The sequence below is a fragment of the Salarias fasciatus genome, chromosome 3 (genome assembly GCF_902148845.1).
Source record: "Salarias fasciatus chromosome 3, fSalaFa1.1, whole genome shotgun sequence".
NCBI lineage: Eukaryota > Metazoa > Chordata > Actinopteri > Blenniiformes > Blenniidae > Salarias > Salarias fasciatus.
In genome coordinates, this window is record NC_043747.1 from 489641 (window position 1) to 515554 (window position 25914).

A 25914-nucleotide genomic window follows, 5' to 3' on the forward strand; every position below is an offset into this window, starting at 1 on the left:
GATTTCAAAGTGTGGATTAGCGAGCCTCCCCAAGGAGAAGTCAAGAGCATGGTGCCCCCCTTCACCTGCTGGGTTAGTCGGAGCGGTGGGGGGGTCTCGCAGGGCACACTGCACGGCTGCTACGGAAGCCCACGTGCAAAAGGCGAACCGCAGTATTTTTTTTCCCTCTCTCTTGCGTCACCCCTCCCCTGAAACCCTCTGGCGCCCCCCAGGGGAGGCCTCACACTCTGGAAACCGCTGGTCTACAGGAAGATGAAGCTGTCTGGAGGAAACTGAAGCTGTCTGGAGGAAGATGAAGCTGTCTGGAGGAAGATGAAGCTGTCTGGAGGAAGATGAAGCTGTCTGGAGGAAGATGAAGCTGTCTGGAGGAAGATGAAGCTGTCTGGAGGAAGATGAAGCTGTCTGGAGGAAGATGAAGCTGTCTGGAGGAAGATGAAGCTGTCTGGAGGAAGATGAAGCTGTCTGGAGGAAACTGAAGCTGTCTGGAGGAAGATGAAGCTGTCTGGAGGAAGATGAAGCTGTCTGGAGGAAACTGAAGCTGTCTGGAGGAAGATGAAGCTGTCTGGAGGAAGATGAAGCTGTCTGGAGGAAGATGAAGCTGTCTGGAGGAAACTGAAGCTGTCTGGAGGAAGATGAAGCTGTCTGGAGGAAGATGAAGCTGTCTGGAGGAAGATGAAGCTGTCTGGAGGAAGATGAAGCTGTCTGGAGGAAACTGAAGCTGTCTGGAAGAAACTGAAGCTGTCTGGAGGAAGATGAAGCTGTCTGGAGGAAGATGAAGCTGTCTGGAGGAAGATGAAGCTGTCTGGAGGAAGATGAAGCTGTCTGGAGGAAGATGAAGCTGTCTGGAGGAAGATGAAGCTGTCTGGAGGAAGATGAAGCTATCTGGAGGAAGATGAAGCTGTCTGGAGGAAGATGAAGCTGTCTGGAGGAAGATGAAGCTGTCTGGAGGAAGATGAAGCTGTCTGGAGGAAGATGAAGCTGTCTGGAGGAAGATGAAGCTATCTGGAGGAAGATGAAGCTGTCTGGAGGAAACTGAAGCTGTCTGGAGGAAACTGGCTCAGACCAGGAGAGGAAACCAGAAGCGCCTGATGAGCTTTTCTTCCGTTGCCACATCACTCGCTTCACTCATCTGTGGTTATGTAAGAGAGCACTATTCTGTCTTTATCTTCCCATCAGTCCTCCTCCTCCTCCTCCTCCTCCTCCTCCTCCTCTTCCTCCTCCTCCTCCTCCAGGCTGAGCCAGCCTCTGTCACATTATCCTGCTGCTGAGTGGATTACTCTGCCTCCATTAGACTAATAGAGCAGGAGGAAGGACAGGGGGCTGGAGAGAGAGAGAGAGAGAGAGAGAGAGAGAGAGAGAGAGAGAGAGAGAGAGAGAGAGAGAGAGAGAGGCAGTGGAAGTTTGATGAGTCGGAAAGAAGAAAAGACGAAGACGGGAAAGAAAAAGGTCTGACGTTGGAGGGGGGGCAGGAATACATGCAGGAGGGAGCGATGGGAACACACACACACACACACACACACACACACACACACACACACAAAGAGACACAGACACACACACGCTGAGGTTGTGGAGTTCAGGTCAATAAATAGTATAAATAAGGTAAATACAGGAGCAGTGTGTTGACAGGATGAAGACTGAGGACAGAGGAGGGAAATGGCCGTCCTCTGTGGCGCCAGGGGGCAGCGCCCAGCGCCGTGGGAGGGGGGTGGAGGGGCGGCGCCCGGCGGCGGGGGAGGGTGGGGGGGGCCCTCACAGCTCGGTGCAGCGCTCCTGCTTGCTGTAGTGGTCAAACTGACTCTTCCAGTGCATCATGTAGGAGGACCAGCGGTGGAACTCCACCTTCCACTGCCGCTCCGCCTCGTCGATGTTGTCTGGAACAGAGCGGAGCACAAACCCGGTCACCGACCGGACCGGACCGGACCGGGTCTCCGGCCGGAGCGGGGCGGCGGCTCACCGGTGATGTTCAGGAGGCGGGGCAGGAAGCGGTTCCAGAAAGCACACATCTGGTTCCTCAGGCCTCTGTGGATCTTCAGCGGCTCCGTGTTCAGCCCCACGTGCTTCTGCTCGCTGAGGGTGAACTGAGGCCAGCGCTTCCCCCGGTCCCCCAGGCCCTCGTTCGGGTTCCTGCAAGACAGAGTCAGACTCTATCAGCTGTGTTGGGACCAGAGAACCCAAGGATCCACGTTCTGCAGGCCAACACCACACATGGAAGAACAGCTCTACCCTGGACCCACACCCAGCTGACTGGCCGGACCCCACCCTCTGGAGGCCCGGGTTTGGTCCACGGGCCATATGTTTGAGCACACTGACTCACAGACTGAGCCTGGTTCTGCAGGGTTCTCCTGATCTGACCTGGTTCTGCAGGGTTCTCCTGATCTGACCTGGTTCTGCAGGGTTCTCCTGATCTGACCTGGTTCTGCGGGGTTCTCCTGATCTGACCTGGTTCTGCGGGGTTCTCCTGATCTGACCTGGTTCTGCGGGGTTCTCCTGATCTGACCTGGTTCTGCGGGGTTCTCCTGATCTGACCTGGTTCTGTGGGGCTCTCCCTGGTCCGGGGCCTGTTCCCTGTGTCTGTTCTCCTTGCTGGTTCTGTTCTGCCAGGATTGGCTCCATCAGACCCGGGTCTGAGCCGGTTGAGTCCGCTGCAGCCTCACCCGGTGCGGGCGAAGTTGGCCCAGTATCTCATCATGCGGCGGCTCAGCTTCTCCTCCTCCAGGCTGTAGTTCAGCCTCTTCTCCAGCGGGAGGCCGAACACGAACTCGATCTCGTAGCCGTGGATCACGCCCATCCACTCCGGCCAGGCCAGGTTGGAGGCCCGGTGGTCGAACAGGTAGAGGTACACGCCTCCTGCGCACACACACGCGCACACACACACACACACACACAGAGTAAGAGACACAGGCAGAAATAGAGAGATCAACACACACACACACACACACACACACACACACACGTGTGTAGGGTTTCCCACTCTTTTGGGGACATTGCATTGACTCCCATTCATTTCTAGCCCCTAACCCTGACCCTTACCCTAACCCTGACCCACACCACAACAAAGCCTAACCCTAAAGAAATGTTTTTGCACTTTTACTTTTTTCAGTAACAACAACATGGTCAAGAAAACACTGTTTCCCTTCATGGGGACCCAAGAAATGTCCCCACAAATGACATTGTGCCTGGTTTTCCTGTGTTGTTGGGACATTTTGTCCCCACAACCATATGAAAACCCGCACACACACACACACACACACACACACCGTCGCCCACCTTGAGCGCTGCCTCCGCTGTTCATTGCGCCGTAGCTGGCCCCGCCCCCGGCCCCGCCCCCGCCGGCCCTCAGGGCGTTGTGCTGGGCGTAGGAGCGGGCGAAGTGCGCCAGCGGGCAGATGACGTTGTGGTCGCCCACCACGTCGTCCAGCGCGTCGCGGTTCTTCAGCCCGTTGTTCTCGTCCATCCAGTCGGTGTACTGCAGCACCACGGCCTCCAGCCCGATGTCGTTGGCGTGCGGGACGCTCATCTTCACGCCTGGGGGGGGATGCAGCACGCACACACACACACACACACACACACACCGTCACACACACGGTCCGGTCCGGCCCGGCCCGGCCCAGCCCGGCCCGGCCCCCGGGGGCTTCTACCTTCCAGGAAGTCCTCCCTGGAGATCAGGCTCTCGTTGTCCTTGCTGAAGCCGGGCGCTCCGTACAGCAGGAAGTAGGAGCCCTCGTCCTGGTTGACCCCCAGCAGGACCTGAGTGTCCTTGAAGTTCCCCGAGCTCAGCATGGCCTCAGGCGTGTCGGGCAGGACTTCGCCGTCCACCACGGGCACAAAGGAGAACCGGAACAGGGCCGACCAGGGCAGGACCTGAGGGGTCAGGGAGGACCACATGACCCGGCTGCTGTGGGGACCCGGACCACAGGTTCGCCGGTCCGAGCCACGCGGTCCGTACCGTCCACTCCTGGTCAATGAGCTCCTGGGGGGTCTTGCCCCGCAGGCAGGTGACCAGCTCGGTGTCGTTGCCCCCGTTGCAGCCCACCAGCTTGCCCAGCGCGGTGGCGCGGCGCCGGGCCTCGGCGGGGCTGACGGACGCCCAGGGGGAGTTGGGGACGCCGCTCTGCAGGATGGCCCGGGTGAAGGTGGGCCGGCTGTCCGGAGACAACAGGTGGTAGCCCACCGACGCCCCCCCGGCACTCTCCCCGAAGATGGTGACCTGGTGAGTGAGGGGGACAGGAGCCGGTGAAGCTCCGGCAGCAGAGGGGGACGGGGATGGGGGACGGGGGATGGAGGATGGAGGACAGGGGATGGAGGACAGGGGATGGAAGATTGGGGATGGGGGATGGGGGACGGGGGACGGGGGATGGAGGACGGGGGATGGAGGACGGAGGACGGGGGATGGGGGACGGGGAACGGGGGATGGAGGACGGGGGATGGAGGACGGGGGACGGGGGATGGAGGACGAGGGACGGGGGATGGAGGACAGGGGATGGAGGACAGGGGATGGAAGATTGGGGATGGGGGACGGGGGACGGGGGATGGAGGACGGGGGATGGAGGACGGAGGACGGGGGATGGGGGACGGGGAACGGGGGATGGAGGACGGGGGATGGAGGACGGGGGACGGGGATGGAGGACGAGGGACGGGGGATGGAGGACGGAGGACGGGGGACGGGGGATGGAGGACGGGGGATGGGGGACGGGGGACAGGGGATGGAGGACGGGGGATGGGGGACGGGGAACGGGGGATGGAGGATGGAGGACAGGGGATGGAGGACAGGGGATGGAAGATTGGGGATGGGGGATGGGGGATGGGGGACGGGGGACGGGGGATGGAGGACGGGGGATGGGGGACGGGGGACGGGGAACGGGGGATGGAGGATGGAGGACAGGGGATGGAGGACAGGGGATGGAAGATTGGGGATGGGGGATGGGGGACGGGGGACGGGGAACGGGGGATGGAGGACGGGGGATGGAGGACGGGGGACGGGGGATGGGGGACGGGGGATGGGGGACGGGGAACGGGGGATGGAGGACGGGGGACGGGGGATGGAGGACGGGGGACGGGGGACGGGGGATGGAGGACGGGGGACGGGGGATGGAGGACGGGGGACGGGGGACGGGGGATGGAGGACGGGGGATGGGGGACGGGGGATGGAGGACGGGGGATGGGGGACGGGGGACGGGGGATGGGGGACGGGGAACGGGGGATGGAGGACGGGGGACGGGGGATGGAGGACGGGGGATGGAGGACGGAGGACGGGGGACGGGGGATGGAGGACGGGGGATGGGAGACGGGGGACGGGGGATGGGGGACGGGGAACGGGGGACGGAGGATGGAGGACAGGGGATGGAAGACTGGGGATGGGGGATGGGGGATGGAGGATGGGGGATGGGGGATGGAGGACGGAGGACGGGGGACGGGGGATGGGGGACGGGGGATGGGGGACGGGGAACGGGGGATGGAGGACGGGGGACGGGGGATGGAGGACGGGGGACGGAGGACGGGGGATGGAAGACTGGGGATGGGGGATGGAGGATAGGGGATGGAGGACGGGGCATGGGAGACGGGGGACGGAGGACGGAGGACGGGGGATGGAGGACGGGGGACGGGGGATGGAGGACGGGGGACGGAGGACGGGGGATGGAAGACTGGGGATGGGGGATGGAGGATAGGGGATGGAGGACGGGGCATGGGAGACGGGGGACGGAGGACGGGGGATGGAGGACGGGGGACGGGGGATGGAGGACGGGGGACGGTGAACAGGGACTCACCTGTTTGGGGTTTCCTCCGAAGAAGTGGATGTTGTCCTGGACCCACTGCAGAGCCAGCCTCTGGTCCAGCAGGCCCACGTTGCCCGGGGCCTCGGAGGACCCGTGCAGGGCCAGGAACCCGAAGGCGCCGATGCGGTAGTTCATGGACACCACGATGACCGTCTCGCTGTGGGCCAGGTAGCGGCCGTCGTACACGTCCAGAGATGACGAGCCGCTGTAGAAGCCTGGGGATGGCGGGACAGAGGACAGCGGTGAGGGACGGACGGGGACCCGGCGGGAGCCAGAGCAGAGACAGAGCAGAGCAGGGCAGACACCCCGGAACGGTCTAGAAGGGGTTAGAAGTGGGAGGAGGGTTAGCGTCAGAGAGACGGCGAGTCTGGACTTTACTCGAGTCTCAGGCGTCCAGGAGTCCCGCCTGTGGGGAGAAAAGCTGTGGCACCACACTGCAAACAGAGGAGACGGCGTTATTGAGACCTGGAGGGACGCGGGGACACACCCAGCACGGCAGACGCAGTAAAGACGGACTCATGTCCTGAGACTCTTTTCCACCATCAGAGTGCCGCCGCCCCGCCCTGTCAGTGCCTCCTGCGTGCGGCGGGCCACGTACCTCCGCCGTAGATCCAGACCATGACGGTGAGGTTGTGCGGCCGCGGCGAGGCCGGGACCCACACGTTGAGGTACAGACAGTCCTCGCTCATCTTGCGGTTGGGGTTCCACATCTCGCTGCCCGGGAACCCGGGGAAGGACGTGTCCACGAACTGGTAGCAGGCGTTGGGGTAGGCGCCCGCCTCGTACACCCCCGTCCACGGCCGCTTGGGCTCGGCGGGGCGGAAACGCCGCTTCCCCACCGGCGGCTCGCCGAACGGGATGCCCAGGAAGGCGGTGACGAAGCTCCGGTCCGGCACCGGCAGCAGGACGCCCCGGACCCGGCCGCTGGCCGTCTGGACCACCAGGTCCCCGTCAGCCTGGGCGGGGCAGGGCGACAGCAGGGACAGCAGGAGGACAGAGGACAGCAGCAGGACTGCGGGGGACGGCACGGCGGGGGACAGCATGGCGGCGGCAGCGAAGAGCTGGAGGCTGGGTGCAGCTGGAGCTGTGGTGGTCACTCCCTCAGCGGGGGCGGGGCGGCGGGCGCTTCCCTCCCTTCAGGGCTGCAGAGACAGACGCAGTAATGTGATTACAGTGATGGAGAGCTGGGCGGGTGGAGGGGGAGGGAGGGGGAGGGGGGGGGCAGACAGGAAGCAGACGTTCTACGTGGCGTCACTGCAGAACCTTTCAGGTTCTCTATGATCCGACAGCTCTGGCCCGATCCATCACCTGGAGCGCCGCTACGCCCACCGGCACCACTCAGCTGCACCCGGAACACACCCCAACGCCCCAACCCGCCAACCCCCCGACATCCCAACGCCCCAACCCCCCAACCCCCCAATGCCTCAACAACCCAACGCCCCAACGCCCCAACCCCCCAATGCCCCAACCCCCCGACATCCCAACGCCCCAACCCGCCAACCCCCCGACATCCCAACACCCCAACCCCCCAACGCCCCAACAACCCAACCCCCAACGCCCCAACCCAATTCCCCAACCCCCAACACCCCAATCCCCCAAAGCCCCAACCCCCCAATGCCCCAACACCCCAACAACCCAACACCCGTCCGGTCTGGTCCGCCCCCCTTCCTGGATCAAAACACCGGCTGAGGCCCAGCCGCTCAGCCGCCGGCGCCAGATGTGAGGCCAGCTGCCAGTCCCAGCAACACATGAAATATTCAGCACCGAGGAGCACACACCTGGTGTGTGTGTGTGTGTGTGTGTGTGTGAGTGTGTGAGTGTGTGAGTGTGTGAGTGTGTGAGTGTGTGAGAGAGAGAGAGAGAGAGAGAGAGAGAGAGAGAGAGAGAGAGAGAGAGAGAGAGAGAGAGAGAGAGAGAGAGAGAGGACAGGGACACTACTTCTTGGAGCAGATAGAGTGTTATTTTTACACGCTACCAGCTGTCTCCAGTCGGCGCTGAGCGACCAGGCTCGGCGCTCAGACCAGGTGAAAACCAACATGGAGGAAGGAAGCCACCACGAGGCGCCGTTCCCTGAAGGAACCAGGAAGTGGCTCCCAGATGGAACGTGATCCCAAGACCCAGGCCCAACGCAGCAAGGTCTCACACACACACACACACACACACACACACACACACACACACACACACACACACACACACACACACACACACACACACACACACACACACACACACACACACACACACACACACAGATCTATCAGTCATTTCATTAACAGTTCACGTGGAGCAGGAAGTTATGTCCTGTGGCCCCCGGGGCATTTTAATCCCCCCAGTCACAAAGGCTGGACAGCTGTGTGGTCATGAGCAGCGCTATAAAAAGGCTGCAGGGACACACACACACACACACACACACACACACACACACACACACACACACACACACACACACACACACACACACACACACACACACACACACACACACACACACCTCATCATGATGGCTGGACCTGCTGAACTGAACGGTTCAGGCTCATTTCAGGTATCAACAGAGAAACCAGAGGTTTGGACGCGCTCCCTTTGACAACAGTCCTGCCTGGACTCCAACACTGCAGGGACCACTGTCTGTGGACACACCTCCAACTCAAGCCACTGCATGCTGAGGAGAAGCCGCGGGGGCTGGAGCTGGTTTCAGACGCTGCGTCTGACTGCAGGGTCCAGAAGAAGAACCGGGACGCAGCCTGGAGGAGGCCGGTCCCTGCAGAGAGGGGGCGCCATCGCAGACCTGCCGGCAGGAGGAGGACAGCTGGGTCCAGACTGGGGTGAAATGACGAGAACACAGTTACTGGTTTCCCTAAACGTTCTGACTTCATGATGACGCTGACAGTCCTAACCCAGACCGTCACACTGGACTCCTCCTCATTGCTCATCAGCCAGGACGTGATGCTGGACTGACAGTGAAGAGGACAGGCCGTGGCGTCTCGGCTCCGGTGACACAGGTGGAGCAGTGGAACGCCCCGTCGGCACCATCTGAGCTTCAGCCGTCAGCTGTCAGCCGTGGCTGTCCTCCGTCAGCTGGACAGCAGAGACCTGATCCTCACGGAGCAGAGCGGACTGGACGGCTCCAGACTGAAGAGACACCACAGTATCGTCACCAAAAGAGGTCTGGAGGACAACACACGAGGAGTCCGCAACCTCAAACCTTCCCTGAAACGTCCCCCATGACGGTCTCCTGACCCCTGACCTGGCATTCACCCTCCCTCCACTAGAGGGAGTGACTCCTTCAACAGTAGGAAACTCCTCTGGAGCGCTACTCCAACACCTGCTCCACCCACAGGAAGCTGCACTGCCTCCTGCTCCACCCACAGGAAGCTGCTCCACCCACAGGAAGCTGCACTGCCTCCTGCTCCACCCACAGGAAGCTGCTCCACCCACAGGAAGCTGCACTGCCTCCTGCTCCACCCACAGGAAGCTGCTCCACCCACAGGAAGCTGCTCCACCCACAGGAAGCTGCTCCACCCACAGACAGTCTGAAGCAGTGACGGTTGGAGAAGAGAACATCCATCACTTGCTTCATTTGACGGACTGAACCTTAAAAGGCTTCAGGAAGTTTCTGGAAGACGTCGAATCTGAAATTGGGGGGGGGGGGGGGGGGGGGGGGGGGGTAAATGCTACATGCTAGCCTTCAGAAGACTGCAGGGAGAAAGCTAAATGCTACATGCTAGCCTTCAGAAGGTTTGTTTCCAGTGGAGGATTTCCTGCTGGACTCAGGAAGTCAAACTCTCATCTGCACTCAGAGGAAATGCAGGAAGTGATCCGTCTGTGACAACAGTGTTAAGCTAGGTTTACACTTGCACGACTTTTTGCCACGATGTTGTCGTGGCAAGGCGTGCCAATCTGGAGAACCAGCAGGCTCCCGCACCGTTCACAACCAGTTCACGAATGCACACGAATGCGCACCCGTCAATGTCACGAACTAGCACGACGCATTCACGCATAGTTTGCACATAGTTTACGTGCTTCCCGCATTGGCACGACGTGGTTGCGCAATTCGGCTCGCCATATAAAAAGGGGGCTTCCCCAACCCCGGGCCATGGCGTGTAGAGCTGGGATTTCTGCTCTTTGAAGGGAGCCGCACATGTTGAAATCTACTCCAACACACCGTCTCTGCTCCGGTTTCGACACACTCCTCCTCTAGCTAGCTGCTGCGTTCAGGTGACTGGAGCGAGCGGCAGATAACTGAAACTCGGTCGTTCACATGAAGGAAGTGGTGACAGCTGGACTCAGGAGACACTCAGGAGACACTCAGGAGACACTCAGGAGACACTCAGGAGACACTCAGGAGACACGTGAAGGAAGCGTGGACAATTTGCACAAAGGAACGGCTCTCAGACAGCTGTGAACCGGCTCTCATCGTTCACTTAAAAGAGCCGTTCAAACGAACGACTCGGTCATTGAACGTCACAGCACTAGCGGCGTGGCAGTGCGTGCCGTGCCACGACTGGCAGCATCCTCCCGCATCGTCCCGACGCGTTCACGAGGCGTTCACGAGGCGTTCACGGACAGTTGGCGCATAGTTCACGGCCCGATCGAGATATTTTGTCGTGACCAAAATTATGAACATTTCAAAATTGTGGTCCTGATATGGCACGCAGTCTGGACGGGTTTACGCACACTTCACGCCACTTTACGAGTGGTTTGCAACTTGATTCGTGCCAATGCGTCCCGCAGAATCGTGCAAGTGGAAGCCTGGCTTTACTCTGTTCCTCCCAGACTGGGAAGAGAAGGCGTTGAACCGGCTGTGAGTTCCATGGGGGGTGGATGTCCGTCCCCGCGGACCGGCTGAGACGCTGGTCCTGGAGCAGTGGGGACTGGAGTCCAGGCTCCCAGACGCCGGACAGCCGGCTGCAGACGCCTCATCAATTACTTACAGCAGGAGACGATTCATCTCTGATCATGTTTCCACAACAGCCTCGTCCTCCACCAGAACAGCTCTCGCTCCCTCTCTCTCGCTCTCTCTCTCTCTCTCCTGAAGCCAGGCCGTGTGCAGAAGAGATCTTTCAGGACCACGATAAGACCAGGGACATGCTGTCAATACGTAGTCAATAAGGACACAGCTGGTCCAGTCAGGATCCAAACAGTCCAGTCTGGGGTCCAACTGGTCCGATCGGGGGTCAAACCAGTCCTGTCCGGGATCCAACCAGTTCAGCCGGTCTAGTCCAGGATGCAACCAGTCCAATAGGTCCACTTAGGATCCAACCGCTCCAGGGTGCAGTCCCGAATTTACCAGGTGAAGTCAGGATACAATCCGTACAGAAATGGCACTGACGACCTCGGTGTGGTGAGAAAACACCCGGCAGTGGAAGCAGACGCCAACAACAGACCAGGCTAACAGCTAACAACAGACCCGGCGTGCTAACCAGGCTAACAGCTAACAACAGACCAGACGTGCTAACCAGGCTAACAGCTAACAACAGACCAGATGTGCTAACCAGGCTAACAGCTAACAACAGACCAGACGTGCTAACCAGGCTAACAGCTAACAACAGACCAGACGTGCTAACCAGGCTAACAGCTAACAACAGACCCGGCGTGCTAACCAGGCTAACAGCTAACAACAGACCAGACGTGCTAACCAGGCTAACAGCTAACAACAGACCAGATGTGCTAACCAGGCTAACAGCTAACAACAGACCAGACGTGCTAACCGGGCTAACATTTAACAACAGACCCGGCGTGCTAACCAGGCTAACAGCTAACAACAGACCAGACGTGCTAACCAGGCTAACAGCTAACAACAGACCAGACGTGCTAACCAGGCTAACAGCTAACAACAGACCAGATGTGCTAACCAGGCTAACAGCTAACAACAGACCAGACGAGCTAACCAGGCTAACAGCTAACAACAGACCCGGCGTGCTAACCAGGCTAACAGCTAACAACAGACCAGACGTGCTAACAGCTAACAACAGACCCAGACAGCGTCAGTGTGCTCACCCTGAGCCTGAACTTGCACCAGGAGACGAGGAGTTGAGGAGTTGTTGTGTTTCTCTGAAGCTCAGCAGGCCTGGAGTCACCTGAACACTGCTGCTCCAGCTCAGCCTGTCAGCTGTCAGCACAGCCTGGCAGAGACTCCAGACGCACACACACACACACACACACACACACACACACACACACACACACACACACACACACACACACACACACACACACACACACACACACACACACACACACACACACACACGCGCACACACACACACGCGCGCACACACACACACACACACACACACACACACACACACACACACACGCTCCCCCTTGTGGACCTCTGACTGCTCCTGTCACTCTGACAACCATACATTGCAAAACACAAACACTCGGTCCTGACAGGTGCAGGGGACGACTGTCTGCAGGCTTTGTTGCACTTTCATGAGCAAATGCAGACAAAAACAGTTATTAACAGCGTTTCTATCAATTATTTGAATTTCATAAAAAATAGTGAAAGCAAACATTATCTGCGATTGAATGGATTGATCTGATGTCGCCCGGCCCTAAAGCCACGGCACTCGTCTGGACTGGACAGTCTTATAACAACCCTTTTATCCATATCGATAGATTTAGATTTCACACTATAAACTAAATCCTATCTCTGTCAGTTGTAATCGTTTCCTGTTACTGTACCATGAGATCTGAAGATATCAGAAGGTTAATCTTCATTTTCTGACAAAGCTGAGCATGACATGTGACACTCAGGGCCGCCTTAACCAAGGTGTCGGCCCCTGGACTAACTGAGGCTTGGAGGCCCCCCCCCCCCCCCCCCCCCCCCACACACACACACACACACACACACACACTCACTCACTGCCCGTCCAAAAAAAAACATACCAAAGCATGTACATTTGAAAATTATTATTTAAACATTCAAAACTTGGTGCAACTTACAATACTGTAATACCGTTGAAACAGTTCTAATGTGTATCACATTAGAACTTTCACAGATATTAAAGTAAGAACTACTTCCTCACTGCAAAAATATATAAACAAAAACTACCAAACAAGTATAAAACAAATATACCTGTAAACAAATATAAAACAAATTTCAGGGAACAAATAATGAATTTCAAACAGTTAAAAATAGTGCACATTCAAACTAACTATGAAAACTGAAATAACAGCACACATAACACCAAAACTTTCAAATTTGAACAGGTACCACAACAGCACACTTTTGACCTACCGTATTATAAATATTTAAATAATACTGCACAAATTATACCAAAACTTTAAATGTTGAACAGGCACAAAACAGCACACTTTTAAATTACCTTACTATAAATATTTAAATTGTGAGAGATATACAGTTTGTGCCATTTTAAGAGTGGGTGAACCACTGTAAATGTTTTTTTGCAGCCCATATTTGATTTGTTCATATCCTGTGTTTTTGTTTCATTTTATTTCATTGTTTCTGGAAGCACCGAATGTCATTGAATGCCTCTCAGAAAAACGAGCATCCTTGAACTACACACGGAGTGTCAGGGAGCAGTTGAAGCTGACGAGATGTTATGAAGTTTTTTCGGAACCGAAAATAAAAACCATCTATTAAAAATCCATCCCGTGGATCTTCACTGTCGGGGCTACGGGAGCCAAGCTTTGCATGGCTTCACTTTCCACATCTCCGCCTTCCTGTTTGTCAATTTTCTTCTTAAAAAATCCCGTGAGCTTAGTGCTCAATAATCGTTTGTCACGAATCTCTTTCTCCTTTTGGGCTTTTCTCTTCTGTGCTCCGCTCTCAAACTTTTTCTTTCCTGACATTTTTGTCTCAAGATCGCCATTCAGCACCGGCACTCAGCACCGACATACACCAAGAACACATGCGCCTAAATCCTTGGATTGTGATTGGCTACATTGGATTGACTGACAGAAAAACAAACAAACTGCAGATGTAGGAATAAGGTCCACGTGATGTTCTCTGCGTGACTGGTTAGCCTTTTGGTCAACAGGCAGGCCCCTGAGCGTGGAGGCCTGGTTTGATATATGATTGACAGAAATTTTAACAAGTCAAAGAATAACATGAAACTAATGTGAATTCTGATTGGCCCTTTCTTCCACTTGCCGTAGGCCCTTGACAGTGGTGGGCCCATGGCTCCAGCCCCTGCTGGCCCGTTGGTAAAGGCGGGCCTGGTGACACTATGAGAGCCTCCAGGTAACACTCCGCTTTTCAAACAGGGCTCAGCGACACAAGAGGAATTCTACTGTTCAAACTCCTGAGTGTATCTGAGCCTTGTAATGAGTGTGAACTGAAAAAAGCCCCTGTTCCTTAAATCAAAGCTGAGATGAGATCAGCATTACATGATCTGCAATTAATCCATGAATGAATCAATTAGTGTTGCTGCGGTGTGTGAATTAGTGTTTGGCCTCCAGTCGTGTCTTCCTCCCTGGCTCTCCCTCGTCTTCCTCCCACACGGCGAGCTGACTAACCGCTTCATTACATCCTACACAGCACGGCTCAGACTCCGCCCACCTCAGCCAGGCTGACTCACCGAGAGGCCAGGGACCGGAGCATAGGCGCCCCATATTCCTGTGAAGGACTGCCACGCCCAGTCAAACACAAACCCCGTCAACAATACTGTTATCCATATGTTAGCGTACGTCTCTCCCCCATAGATCCAACATGGCGGCCTGCAGGCTGGGCGCTTTTTCTCAGACCTGCACCACATTCAGCCGTTTATTCACAGCATTTTCTGCTTTGTAACATAACGGACGTGTGTGGGGGCCAACGGGACAGACCTGAGACAGATGAGCGAGGAGAAGCCAGAGCTCCTGTTGTACAGGGGGAGGAGGAGAGTGTGAGGATGGAAAAAGGATGGAGGGCTTGTTTGTGCTGGCGACATTTATTAATAGAACCGACAGCTGCAGGCCGGAAAGATGGGGAGGAGGTAAGTAACCGGGAGAGGAGGAAGATGCTGGAAAAGCACAGGAGACAATCAGACTGGTGGAGGCTGACGTGGGGGGGGGGGGGCTCCAATCAGGAACGTTCACATTGGAAGCTTGGACTTCAACTTTCTGACACATAAATCCAGAGTTTCCCCGAATTAAAAAAAAACCTCTCAGATGTAAACAACAAAACACTGGTCCAACACAGTCCTCAAATACTCAAATACACATCTTAAACTGAAGTTACCTGATAGATTACTGTAGTTCCCACATGGGCTGCGAGGTGGCAGTGCTGTTATCTTCACCTAATATTTACCCAGAAGCCTCCACAGTTACTTCACTAACCACCGCAGTTAGCTCCCCCAGGGCAAGGCTCTGCCACCAAACAATCCTGCCTGCTGGCGCTAGCTGGCCGCCACATGCTCGGTGTTAGCTGGCACTAGCTGGCAGCTACACGCTTGGCGTTAGCTGGTGGCTACAAACTTGGTGTTAGCTGGCGGCTACACGCTTGGCATTAGCTGGCGCTAGCTGGTGGCTACAGGCTTGGTGTTAGCTGGTGGCTACATGCTTGGCGGCTACAGGCTTGCCGTTAGCTGGCAATAGCTGGCGGCTACACGCTTGGCGTTAGCTGGCAGCTACATGCTTGGCGTTAGATGGCAATAGCTGGTGGCTACAGGCTTGGTGTTAGCTGGCGGCTACACGCTTAGCATTAGCTGGCGACTACACGCTTGGCGTTAGATGGCAGCTACATGCTTGGCGTTAGATGGCAATAGCTGGTGGCTACAGGCTTGGTGTTAGCTGGCGGCTACACGCTTAGCATTAGCTGGTGGCTACAGGCTTTGTGTTAGCTGGCGGCTACAGGCTTGGTGTTAGCTGGCGGCTACAGGCTTGGTGTTAGCTGGCGGCTACAGGCTTGGTGTTAGCTGGCGGCTACAGGCTTGGTGTTAGCTGGTGGCTACACGCTTGGAGCTAGCTGGCGGCTACACGCTTGGAGCTAGCTGGCGGCTACAGGCTTGGTGTTAGCTGGCGGCTACAGGCTTGGTGTTAGCTGGCGGCTACAGGCTTGGTGTTAGCTGGCGGCTACAGGCTTGGTGTTAGCTGATGGCTACACACTTGGCGTTAGCTGGTGGCTACACGATTGGAGCTAGCTGGCGGCTACAGGCTTGGCGTTAGCTGGCGGCTACAGGCTTGGCGTTAGCTGGCGGCTACATGCTTGGCGCTAGCTGGCGGCTACATGCTTGGCGCTAGCGGCTGACCTGAGATCAGATTGTGATAGAAAATACTTGCAGATGTTTGAGCTACAGAATGATTATTTTTATTTCTCAGTGAATGATTTGGAACAGAAATCAACACGAGCTAAACACGCTAGCCACCATGCTCCAAACAACACCTCAATCTACAATTCTACAATTTCATTTAGCAGACGCTTTAGTCCAAAGCGACGTACAACACAAGCAAGAAAACAGACTTAAGAAAGAAACCATTAGTAAACGCTTCAAGTGCGATTGGTCAATGGAGCTGCCATCAATTTGCAGAAGAGGAGCCACTACCCCCCCCCTTTTTTTTTTTTGTGTCAACTTAGTCAGTGGTACATAAGTGCTGGGTTTTAGACCACCTGACCTATTCTTCCCCAAAGATGGGGTCGGATTAGGTCCCTAGGTGTTCTCTGAACAGTTGAGTCTTCAATTGTCTCTTGAAAGTAGAAAGAGATTCGGCAGAACGGACCGAGTTAGGAAGTTCGTTCCAACATCTGGGAACAACAGAGGAGAAGAGTCTGGCTGGAGGTTCAGAGCCGAGCTGGAAGCTCCAGGCGTCTCTCACATGCAGAGCGAAGAGGGCGTGAAGGAGAGTAGACCTGGATCAGGGAGTCCAGGTCGGCCGGAGCCGTTCTTGTAAGTGTTCTGTAAGCCAGGAGGAGAGATTTGAATTTGATCCTGGCTGCAACTGGAAGCCAATGAAGGGAGATGAACAGAGGAGTGACATGAGCTCTTTTGGGTCGGTTGAAGACCAGACCTGCTGCATTCTGGATCCTCTGTAGAGGTTTGACTGGACCTGCAGGGAGACCCGCCAGAAGAGAGTTGCAGTAGTCAATGCGTGACACCACGAGAGCCTGGACCAGAAGCTGGGGGGCCTGTTGGGTCAGGAAGGGTCTGATCTTCCTGATGTTGTAGAGGGAATAACGACAAGACTGAGAAACTGAGGCCACGTGAACCTTAAAGGTCAGCAGGTCATCAATCATGACACCCAGGTTTCTGGTTGAGTTAGTGGAAACAAGTAGGCTCAAGTGAAGTTGGACACTGATCTGAGGCTGGACAGATGGACAAGCTGGACAGACCATGAGTTCAGTCTTAGACAGATTTAGCTAGCTAGCTAGAAGGTGGCGTTCCTTCATCCAGGTGGAGATATCAGCCAGACATGCTGATATCCGAGCTGAGACTGTCATGTCGTCAGGTGGAAAAGAGAGGAAGAGCTGAGTGTCGTCAGGAGGAAAGAGAGGAAGAGCTGAGTGTCATCAGGAGGAAGAGAGAGGAAGAGCTGAGTGTCGTCAGGAGGAAAGAGAGGAAGAGCTGAGTGTCGTCAGCATACAGTGGTAGGAGAAGCCATGGGAGCGAATCACTGCACCAGGTGAGGTGGTGTACAGAGAGAAGAGTAAGGGGCCAAGCACCAACCCCTGAGGGACCCCTGTTGATAGGCCATGTGACCTGGACTCCTCCCCTCGCCATGACACTCTGAAAGATCTGTCTGTGAGGTGGACTTGAACCACAACAGGAACCACAACCACAACCTGAGAGGCTGAGGTCAGAGAGTGAGGAGAGGAGGATCTGATGGTTCAGCAGACAAGTCCAGCAGCAGGAGGACAGAGGACTGACCAGCAGCAGGAGGACAGAGGACTGTCCAGCAGCAGGAGGACAGAGGACAGACCAGAGACTCTGGGACTGACAGGAGAGCAGTCTCGGTGGAGTGGTCGCATCTGAAGCCTGACTGAAAAGGGTCCAGCAGGTTCTGGTTCCGCAGGTGTTCAGACACTTTAAATACTGAGCCTCCAGTATTTTCGACAGGACTGGTAGAAGTGAGACTGGCCTGGAGTCTTAAACCTGGACTGGGTCCAGATGAGGCTATTTTAGCAGTGGGGGGACGCGGGCTTGTTAAAAGTAACAGGAAAAATGTTGGTTTCCAGGGAGGAATTGACAATGTGTGACTGCAGGTTTGATTATGGGCAGGATGGTCTGCAGGATGCTGGTGGGTGTTGGATCGAGAGGACATGTTGTCGGTTTTGAGCTCAGGAGAAGTCTGGAGACCTCATCCTCACTCAGAGGAGCAAACGAGCAGAGAGAAGGCGCAGTGGTGGGTTTGAGCTGACTGGGCTGGTCCAGCTCAGAGAACTGGTTCTGACTGCAGCCTCCTTTTCAGTGAAAAAGGAGGTGAACATACCAGGATCAGCTCAGTGGACGGCTGAGCAGCTGGAGGAGAAAGCAGGGAGTTGAACACCATAAACAGTTTTCTGGAATCAGAAGCTGCACAGATCTGGTTCTGATAAAAAGCTTTCTTTGCGGACTGCAGGCGGGAGGTAAAGGAAGCAAGTTTCTGTTTGTATGAGGACCAATCAGCGGCTCGTGGGATTTATGCCACTTTCTTTCTGCTGCCCTGAGTCCAGCTCTTTGTTCTCTCAGGACTTCTGAGAGCCATGGACCTGGTTGTTTTTTCTTGGCTGGTTTGGACACCCGGGGGCAGAGTTTGTCCAAAGAGGACCAGAGAGGACCAGAGTGTTTCTGTAGCCTCATTAACAGGAAGTGATGAGAAGTGAGAGTAGTCCGGCAGGACGGAGCTGAGCTGCTGTGAGGGACTTCAGGGTTCTGGAAGGAGACCATCTGTGTCAGGGTCTGCAACGGCAGAAAGGCAGCCGCAAATGTTACCGGGAAATGGTCAGATAGGTGTAGTGGAGTAACTGTCACCTCTGCTATGGAGCAGTTATGAGTCAGCACCAAGTCAAGGATTTTGCCAGCTTTGTGGGGGGAGGAGGCGGAGCCAGTACCAGAGCAAAGGAAGCCATCAGTGCCAAAAGGTCCTGTGCCTGAGGTTTGTCAACGTGAATGTTCATGTCTCCCATGACAATCAGTGGTGTGCCATCATCAGGGATGTCAGAGAGCTACAGGTCCATTTCAGAGACAAAGCCGTCCAGATCGCCCCCTGGTGGGAGGTACACAACCAGAACATGCTTTGATGGGAGTAGTGACCGTTAAAGCATGATATTCAAACGTTGTGTTGTTGTTCAACGGACGTAGTGAGGAGAAGGACCAGTTGTCCGGAATGAGAACCCAGCACCGCCTCCTCGGCCAGTAGAGCGAGGGGCGTGGCTTAACGTAACACCGCCTCCTCGGCCAGTAGAGCGAGGGGTGTGGCTTAACGTAGCACCGCCTCCTCGGCCAGTAGAGCAAGGGGTGTGGCTTAGCGCAGCGGACGCAGAGAGTGCAGCTGGTGTAGCTGAGTTTTCTGGGCGGATCCAGGTCTCAGTCAGGGCGAGGACCTGAAGGTCTGAGAGTTTCATCAGAGAACTGATGAAGTCTGTCTTATTAACTGCGGACTGACAGTTCCAGAGAAGGCAACTGAGTGTGGGCTGGACCACTTCCAGAGACAGCGGACAGGTTGTGTGGATTGCGTTTGCGGAGGACTACGCGTCTTTTCCGGTTGCCGACGATGACTGGGATACGTAGGAAACACATTGTTTCACAAGAGAGACAAGTTCTACCAAATGCACCAGATTTATTTTTGACTTGATGTTTGAGCCAATCCAGAGTGGAGGTGGAGGAGAGTGGAGGGGATAGAGTGAGGTGGTGGTGGTGGTAGGCGGGACCCTCCCAGACCCTCCCAGACCCTCCCAGACCCTCCGTCCAGACCCCCCGTTCAGACGCTCCATCCAGACGCTCCATCCAGACCCTCCATCCAGACCCCCCGTCCAGACGCTCCATCCAGACATGATGACTTTAAATACGGGTTACGGCCCCAGAGCCCCAGAGCCCAAGAGCAGAGTCCTGCACGGGTCCAATTTTCTAGACCCGCCCCGGCCCGACCCGGGGACGTACAAACCCGCAACCAAACTGCAAACCCGCGCATCAGCCCGATGAGTACCGCGACCCGATCCGACCCGTTGAAACACGACCTGCAGCCCGACCCGGAACCCGTATTTAAAGTCATCATGTTGGGTCACAGTGTCTGCATCATGCAGCACATCAACACAGTTCAGCTGCCAGGGACTAAACAACACCTGAACGAAGCAGCTCTTCCAATAACAGCCTGACTTCAGTCCTGAATCATCAGCCCTGCTGTTCTTCTCCCATACAACTGGAAAAACACTCGTTTGTTACGTTTGTTGCTTTTAAACTTTTAATCTCTTAAAGGTAACTTTAGTGTGTAATAGACTTACTTTCTGTCCAGACTTGAGCGGCGTTCAGCAGCTACGAGCCGTGACATGTTTAGAATCCATGGAGGAGAAAAGTAATCCATCAGGGAAACACTGAGTAATGTTTGAACACTTCAGGAACATTACAAAGTGATAGTTCTACATTTTAACCATTTATTTCTCAAATATCTAAATAGCTATTAACTGTTTTGGAAGTGGCGCTTGTCAGACGGCGGCAGACCGTTTGATGCTCTCGTCCAATCACAAATTGTGTTATTAGATGGCGAAACGCGATGAAACAGCTGAGCCAATGACTGTGACAGGAAGCGACCCTCAGAGAGTAAATAATGACCAAGATAGTTTTCTGTACTTTGCTCAACTGACTGAAGCCCGGGAATGGAAGCAGCAGAGCGGCGGTGCTGCAGACAGTCGCAGCAGATGGGTCACGTCACGACGGTTTTATTTTATTTATTATTATTTTATATTGATTCTCATGAGTCAATCTACAACCCGCGACCCGACCCACAAGCTGTTGTTCCCACCCAGATCCGAACCCGAGAAAAAAAAAGCTTTAAAAAACCACCTGCAAATCAGCTGTTTTTGCGGGTACCGACCCAGTGCAGGACTCTGGTCCAGATCCCCACATCCCCACATCCCCAGATCCACAGAGCCCCAGAGCCAGGTTTATCGTATCCTCAGGTATCCAGTCCACTTCTACCTGTTCAGCTCATTCACACTGCGAACGTCTCCAGAGGGGGACAGAACCCGGCGCCCGTTACGCCACTGTTATAACCGTCTCAGCAGACGGCTGGGGTGAGCTCAGGGGACGGCAAAGAGCCTCCCACTGAGACCTATCTTCATCATCTTCATCACATCACTGGCTCACACTGAATCCACGGGCCCAGCGTCCATCCATCAGTACTGCAGGTCAAACGCCCCCCAGCGCTGCAGCGGGGGTCCAGGAGCAGCACGGACCTGAAAACCCGAATCACTGACCTGCAGAAGTCAGGAAAGTCACTTGGAGCCATTTGAAAGCAGCTGCAGGTCCCAAGCAGTGGCGCAAACAACTGTACGTATAAAGTCACTGCCACCATCAGGGAGAACATGCAAACTGTCTCCTGCTGCTGAGAGAGCAGTGGTCCGGAGTGGAGACTCAACCGAGAAACGACTCTGCCAAGAACCAGAAGCAGCAGGAACACAGGCGTCAGTGTCCAGAGCCATCGCCGTGGACCGAGAGGCGCCGAGGCAGAAGGAAGCCCCGCCTCCAGCAGCAGCACCTCCAGCAGCAGCACCTCCAGCAGCAGCACCTCCACCAGCAGCACCTCCACCAGCAGCAGCACCTCCACCAGCAACACCTCCACCAGCAGCACCTCCACCAGCAGCACCTCCACCAGCAGCGCCTCCACCAGCAGCGCCTCCACCAGCAGCACCTCCACCAGCAGCAGCACCTCCACCAGCAGCACCTCCACCAGCAGCAGCACCTCCAGCAGCAGCACCTCCACCAGCAGCACCTCCACCAGCAGCAGCACCTCCAGCAGCAGCACCTCCACCAGCAGCACCTCCACCACCAGCGCCTCCAGCAGCAGCACCTCCACCAGCAGCACCTCCACCACCAGCGCCTCCAGCAGCAGCACCTCCACCAGCAGCACCTCCACCAGCAGCACCTCCACCAGCAGCAGCACCTCCACCAGCAGCAGCACCTCCACCAGCAACACCTCCACCAGCAGCACCTCCACCAGCAGCGCCTCCAGCAGCAGCACCTCCACCAGCAGCACCTCCACCAGCAGCACCTCCACCAGCAGCAGCACCTCCACCAGCAGCAGCACCTCCACCAGCAACACCTCCACCAGCAGCACCTCCAGCAACACCTCCACCAGCAGCACCTCCACCAGCAGCAGCACCTCCACCAGCAGCACCTCCACCAGCAGCAGCACCTCCACCAGCAGCACCTCCACCAGCAGCGCCTCCAGCAGCCCCGCCTCCAGCAGCCCCGCCTCCAGCAGCGCCTCCAGCAGCCCCGCCTCCAGCAGCCCCGCCTCCAACAGCCCCGCCTCCAGCAGCCCCGCCTCCACCAGCAGCACCTCCACCAGCAGCACCTCCACCAGCAGCGCCTCCAGCAGCCCCGCCTCCAGCAGCCCCGCCTCCAGCAGCCCCGCCTCCAGCAGCGCCTCCAGCAGCCCCGCCTCCAGCAGCGCCTCCAGCAGCCCCGCCTCCAGCAGCGCCTCCAGCAGCCCCGCCTCCAGCAGCGCCTCCAGCAGCCCCGCCTCCAGCAGCGGCACCTGGAGGCTGGACTGGCTGCTGCTGATCACATGGACACAGATGAGAGCCTCTGAAAGCTCTGAGGTCAGACAGTAAAACGTCTGGAGGGGAAGAGGTGAGGCCTTTAGCCCCCACGCCCCCACGCCTGCCGTCCAGCACGGCGGCAGCAGCATCATGCTGTGGGGCTGCTCTGCTGCCAGTGGACTGCTGCTGTACTGACAGGATGACCTTCAAGTTCTTCAAGGTAAGCTCAAATCCCCAGGCTGAAGCCTGGGTCCAGGACTCCAGCCGCGTGTTCCAACAGGTCAGTGACCTCAAACCCACCCAGGGGCCATGGAACGGCTCCATCAGGCTCCATCAGGGTCCATCAGGCTCCATCAGAGTCCATCAGGCTCCATCAGGCTCCATCAGGGTCCATCAGGCTCCATCAGAGTCCATCAGGCTCCATCAGGCTCCATCAGGGTCCATCAGGCTCCATCAGGCTCCATCAGGGTCCATCAGGCTCCATCAGGGTCCATCAGGGTCCATCAGGCTCCATCAGAGTCCATCAGGGTCCATCAGGGTCCATCAGGATCCATCAGAGTCCATCAGGCTCCATCAGGCTCCATCAGGGTCCATCAGGGTCCAACAGGCTCCATCAGGCTCCATCAGAGTCCATCAGGCTCCATCAGGCTCCATCAGGCTCCATCAGAGTCCATCAGGCTCCATCAGGGTCCATCAGGGTCCATCAGGCTCCACAAGGCTCCATCAGAGTCCATCAGGCTCCATCAGGGTCCATCAGGGTCCATCAGGCTCCATCAGGGTCCATCAGGGTCCATCAGGCTCCATCAGAGTCCATCAGGGTCCATCAGGCTCCATCAGAGTCCATCAGGCTCCATCAGGCTCCATCAGGCTCCATCAGGGTCCATCAGGGTCCAACAGGCTCCATCAGGCTCCATCAGAGTCCATCAGGCTCCATCAGGCTCCATCAGGCTCCATCAGAGTCCATCAGGCTCCATCAGGCTCCATCAGGGTCCATCAGGGTCCATCAGGCTCCATCAGGCTCCATCAGAGTCCATCAGGCTCCATCAGGGTCCATCAGGGTCCATCAGGCTCCACAAGGCTCCATCAGAGTCCATCAGGCTCCATCAGGGTCCATCAGGGTCCATCAGGCTCCATCAGGGTCCATCAGGGTCCATCAGGCTCCATCAGGGTCCATCAGGGTCCATCAGGGTCCATCAGGCTCCATCAGGGTCCATCAGGGTCCATCAGGCTCCATCAGGGTCCATCAGGGTCCATCAGAGTCCATCAGGCTCCATCAGGGTCCATCAGGGTCCATCAGGCTCCATCAGGGTCCATCAGGGTCCATCAGGCTCCATCAGGGTCCATCAGGGTCCATCAGGCTCCATCAGGCTCCATCAGGGTCCATCAGGGTCCATCAGGCTCCACAAGGCTCCATCAGAGTCCATCAGGCTCCATCAGGGTCCATCAGGGTCCATCAGGCTCCATCAGGGTCCATCAGGGTCCATCAGGCTCCATCAGGGTCCATCAGGGTCCATCAGGGTCCATCAGGGTCCATCAGGCTCCATCAGGGTCCATCAGGGTCCATCAGGGTCCATCAGGGTTTCAGAAAGGCCTTCCCAAAGGCCCGACTCAAACCCACTGAGAACATGTGACGGCGCTGAAGAACCAGGTCCCTGTCAGAAACCAGGAGAAGCCAGGACCAGGAGAAGCAGTGGGACCGGGACTCAGCAGGTTCTGGTCTCAGGTTCCGCTGGAGGTCCTGACAGACTGAGAGCAGACTTCATGAACCGCTGCTGGGGGCTGGAGCTTTCAGCTGGATTTCCTCTAAATGCCAGATCGGAACTGCTGAGTCAGACAGACGGCACTTCACTGTGTGATCCCGCAGGACTTTTAATTAAGGAGATGGATCTGGGCGGCGGCGGGGGTGGGGGCGGCAGTGGGGGCGGCGGCAGCATCGATCCTGGCGGCCGGCCTCCTCAGAGCGCTCATCAGGCCTGTCCTCCGCTCAGCGCAGCCGTAAATCCAGGCGGCGAGCGGCGAGGCGGGAGAGACGGATCGCCGCTCTGAAAGCTAATCGATCGACTAATGCAGCCGCGCTAACAACAAGCTGAGGAGGAGCGTGCACGCTCCTGTGCACGGCACCACAGGGGCCAACAAGAACCGACAGGGGCCAACAAGAACCGACAGGGGCCAACAAGAACCGACAGGGGCCAACAAGAACTGACAGGGACTAACAAGAACTGACAGGGACTAACAAGAACCGACAGGGACTAACAAGAACCGACAGGGACTAACAAGAACCGACAGGGACTAACAAGAACTGACAGGGACTAACAAGAACCGACAGGGACTAACAAGAACCGACAGGGACTAACAAGAACCGACAGGGACTAACAAGAACCGACAGGGACTAACAAGAACCGACAGGGACTAACAAGAACCGACAGGGGCCAACAAGAACCGACAGGGGCCAACAAGAACTGACAGGGACTAACAAGAACCGACAGGGGCCAACAAGAACCGACAGGGGCCAACAAGAACCAACAGGGGCCAACAAGAACCAACAGGGGCCAACAAGAACCGACAAGGACTAACAAGAACCGACAGGGGCCAACAAGAACCGACAGGGGCCAACAAGAACCGACAGGGGCCAACAAGAACCAACAAGAACCGACAGGGGCCAACAAGAACCGACAGGGGCCAACAAGAACCGACAGGGACTAACAAGAACCGACAGGGGCCAACAAGAACCGACAGGGGCCAACAAGAACCAACAGGGACCAAGAGCAGTCAACAAGAGCCCAAAAAGGACCCTACAGGGGTCCAACAGGGACCCTCAGGGCCAAGAGGGGTCCTCAAAGGCTACGGAGGGCCAACATTAGCCCTCGGGCCCAACAGGGACCCTCAGAGAACCAACAGGGGCCCCAGAAGGAGCCAGCTCAACCCCTCAGACTGCTCCGGTCTGAATGGAGAAGAGCCTGACACCATGTCCATGCCCTGCACTGGTCCCAGTGGGTCCTGCTGGGTCTGAAGCCCCCCGGTGGTCCTGCTGGGTCTGAAGCCCCCCGGTGGTCCCGGTGGGTCGTCACCAGGCACCGCGGATGACGGTGACGGATGACCATGGACCATCATGGAGCATCCTGCTGGGAAGCAGAGCCCTGCCCCCCCCCCCCCCCCCCACACCCCACCCCGCCCACAGCCCCCCTGCTGCACGGCCGTAGCCCCCCCGATGCCCCCCCCCCCTGCAGCCACCATGTCCTCCAGCCAGCCGGGGACGGGGGACGGGGGACGGGGGACCGGGGACGGGGACGGGGACGGGGGACGGGGACGGGGACGGGGACGGGGGACGGGGACCGGGGACGGGGACGGGGGACGGGAGGAATCAATCAGCTGTTTTCGTCTCACCGGGCTGCTGCTGCCTCGAGAGCCGGACACGACGACCTGCGGGCGGATCGCTCCCGGTGGAGAACCCGCCTGGAAGACCGAGTCCCGGAGCGACGCGGCGCCGTCAGCCGAGCAGCGAGGACGGAGGAC

General features: G+C 56.9%; 1 protein-coding gene across 1 annotated transcript; it reads right to left on the reverse strand.

The window, feature by feature from the left end:
• Positions 1–967: 967 nt before the first annotated feature.
• Positions 968–25914, reverse strand: ache (acetylcholinesterase (Yt blood group)). Its single transcript, XM_030087944.1, has 9 exons — positions 25786–25914; positions 6376–6919; positions 5769–5992; positions 3950–4210; positions 3642–3864; positions 3271–3528; positions 2658–2850; positions 1958–2127; positions 968–1874 (listed from the first exon to the last, which is right to left on the reverse strand). Exons 2-9 carry the CDS (start codon positions 6818–6820, stop codon positions 1753–1755), a joined length of 1896 nt encoding a protein of 631 aa, XP_029943804.1. The 5' UTR covers positions 6821–6919; positions 25786–25914; the 3' UTR covers positions 968–1752.

What these genes read in the sequence shown, in the direction of transcription:
- ache (XM_030087944.1), bottom strand. Translation starts at nt 6,820, where the DNA reads ATGCTGTCCCCCGCCGTGCCGTCCCCCGCAGTCCTGCTGCTGTCCTCT. An exon ending in CAGCGGAGGCAGCGCTCAAG is followed by an intron (nt 2,851 to 3,270) that starts GTGGGCGACGGT and finishes GTGTGTGCGCAG; the next exon opens with GAGGCGTGTACCTCTACCTG. An exon ending in GCCAACTTCGCCCGCACCGG is followed by an intron (nt 2,128 to 2,657) that starts GTGAGGCTGCAG and finishes TCTGTCTTGCAG; the next exon opens with GAACCCGAACGAGGGCCTGG.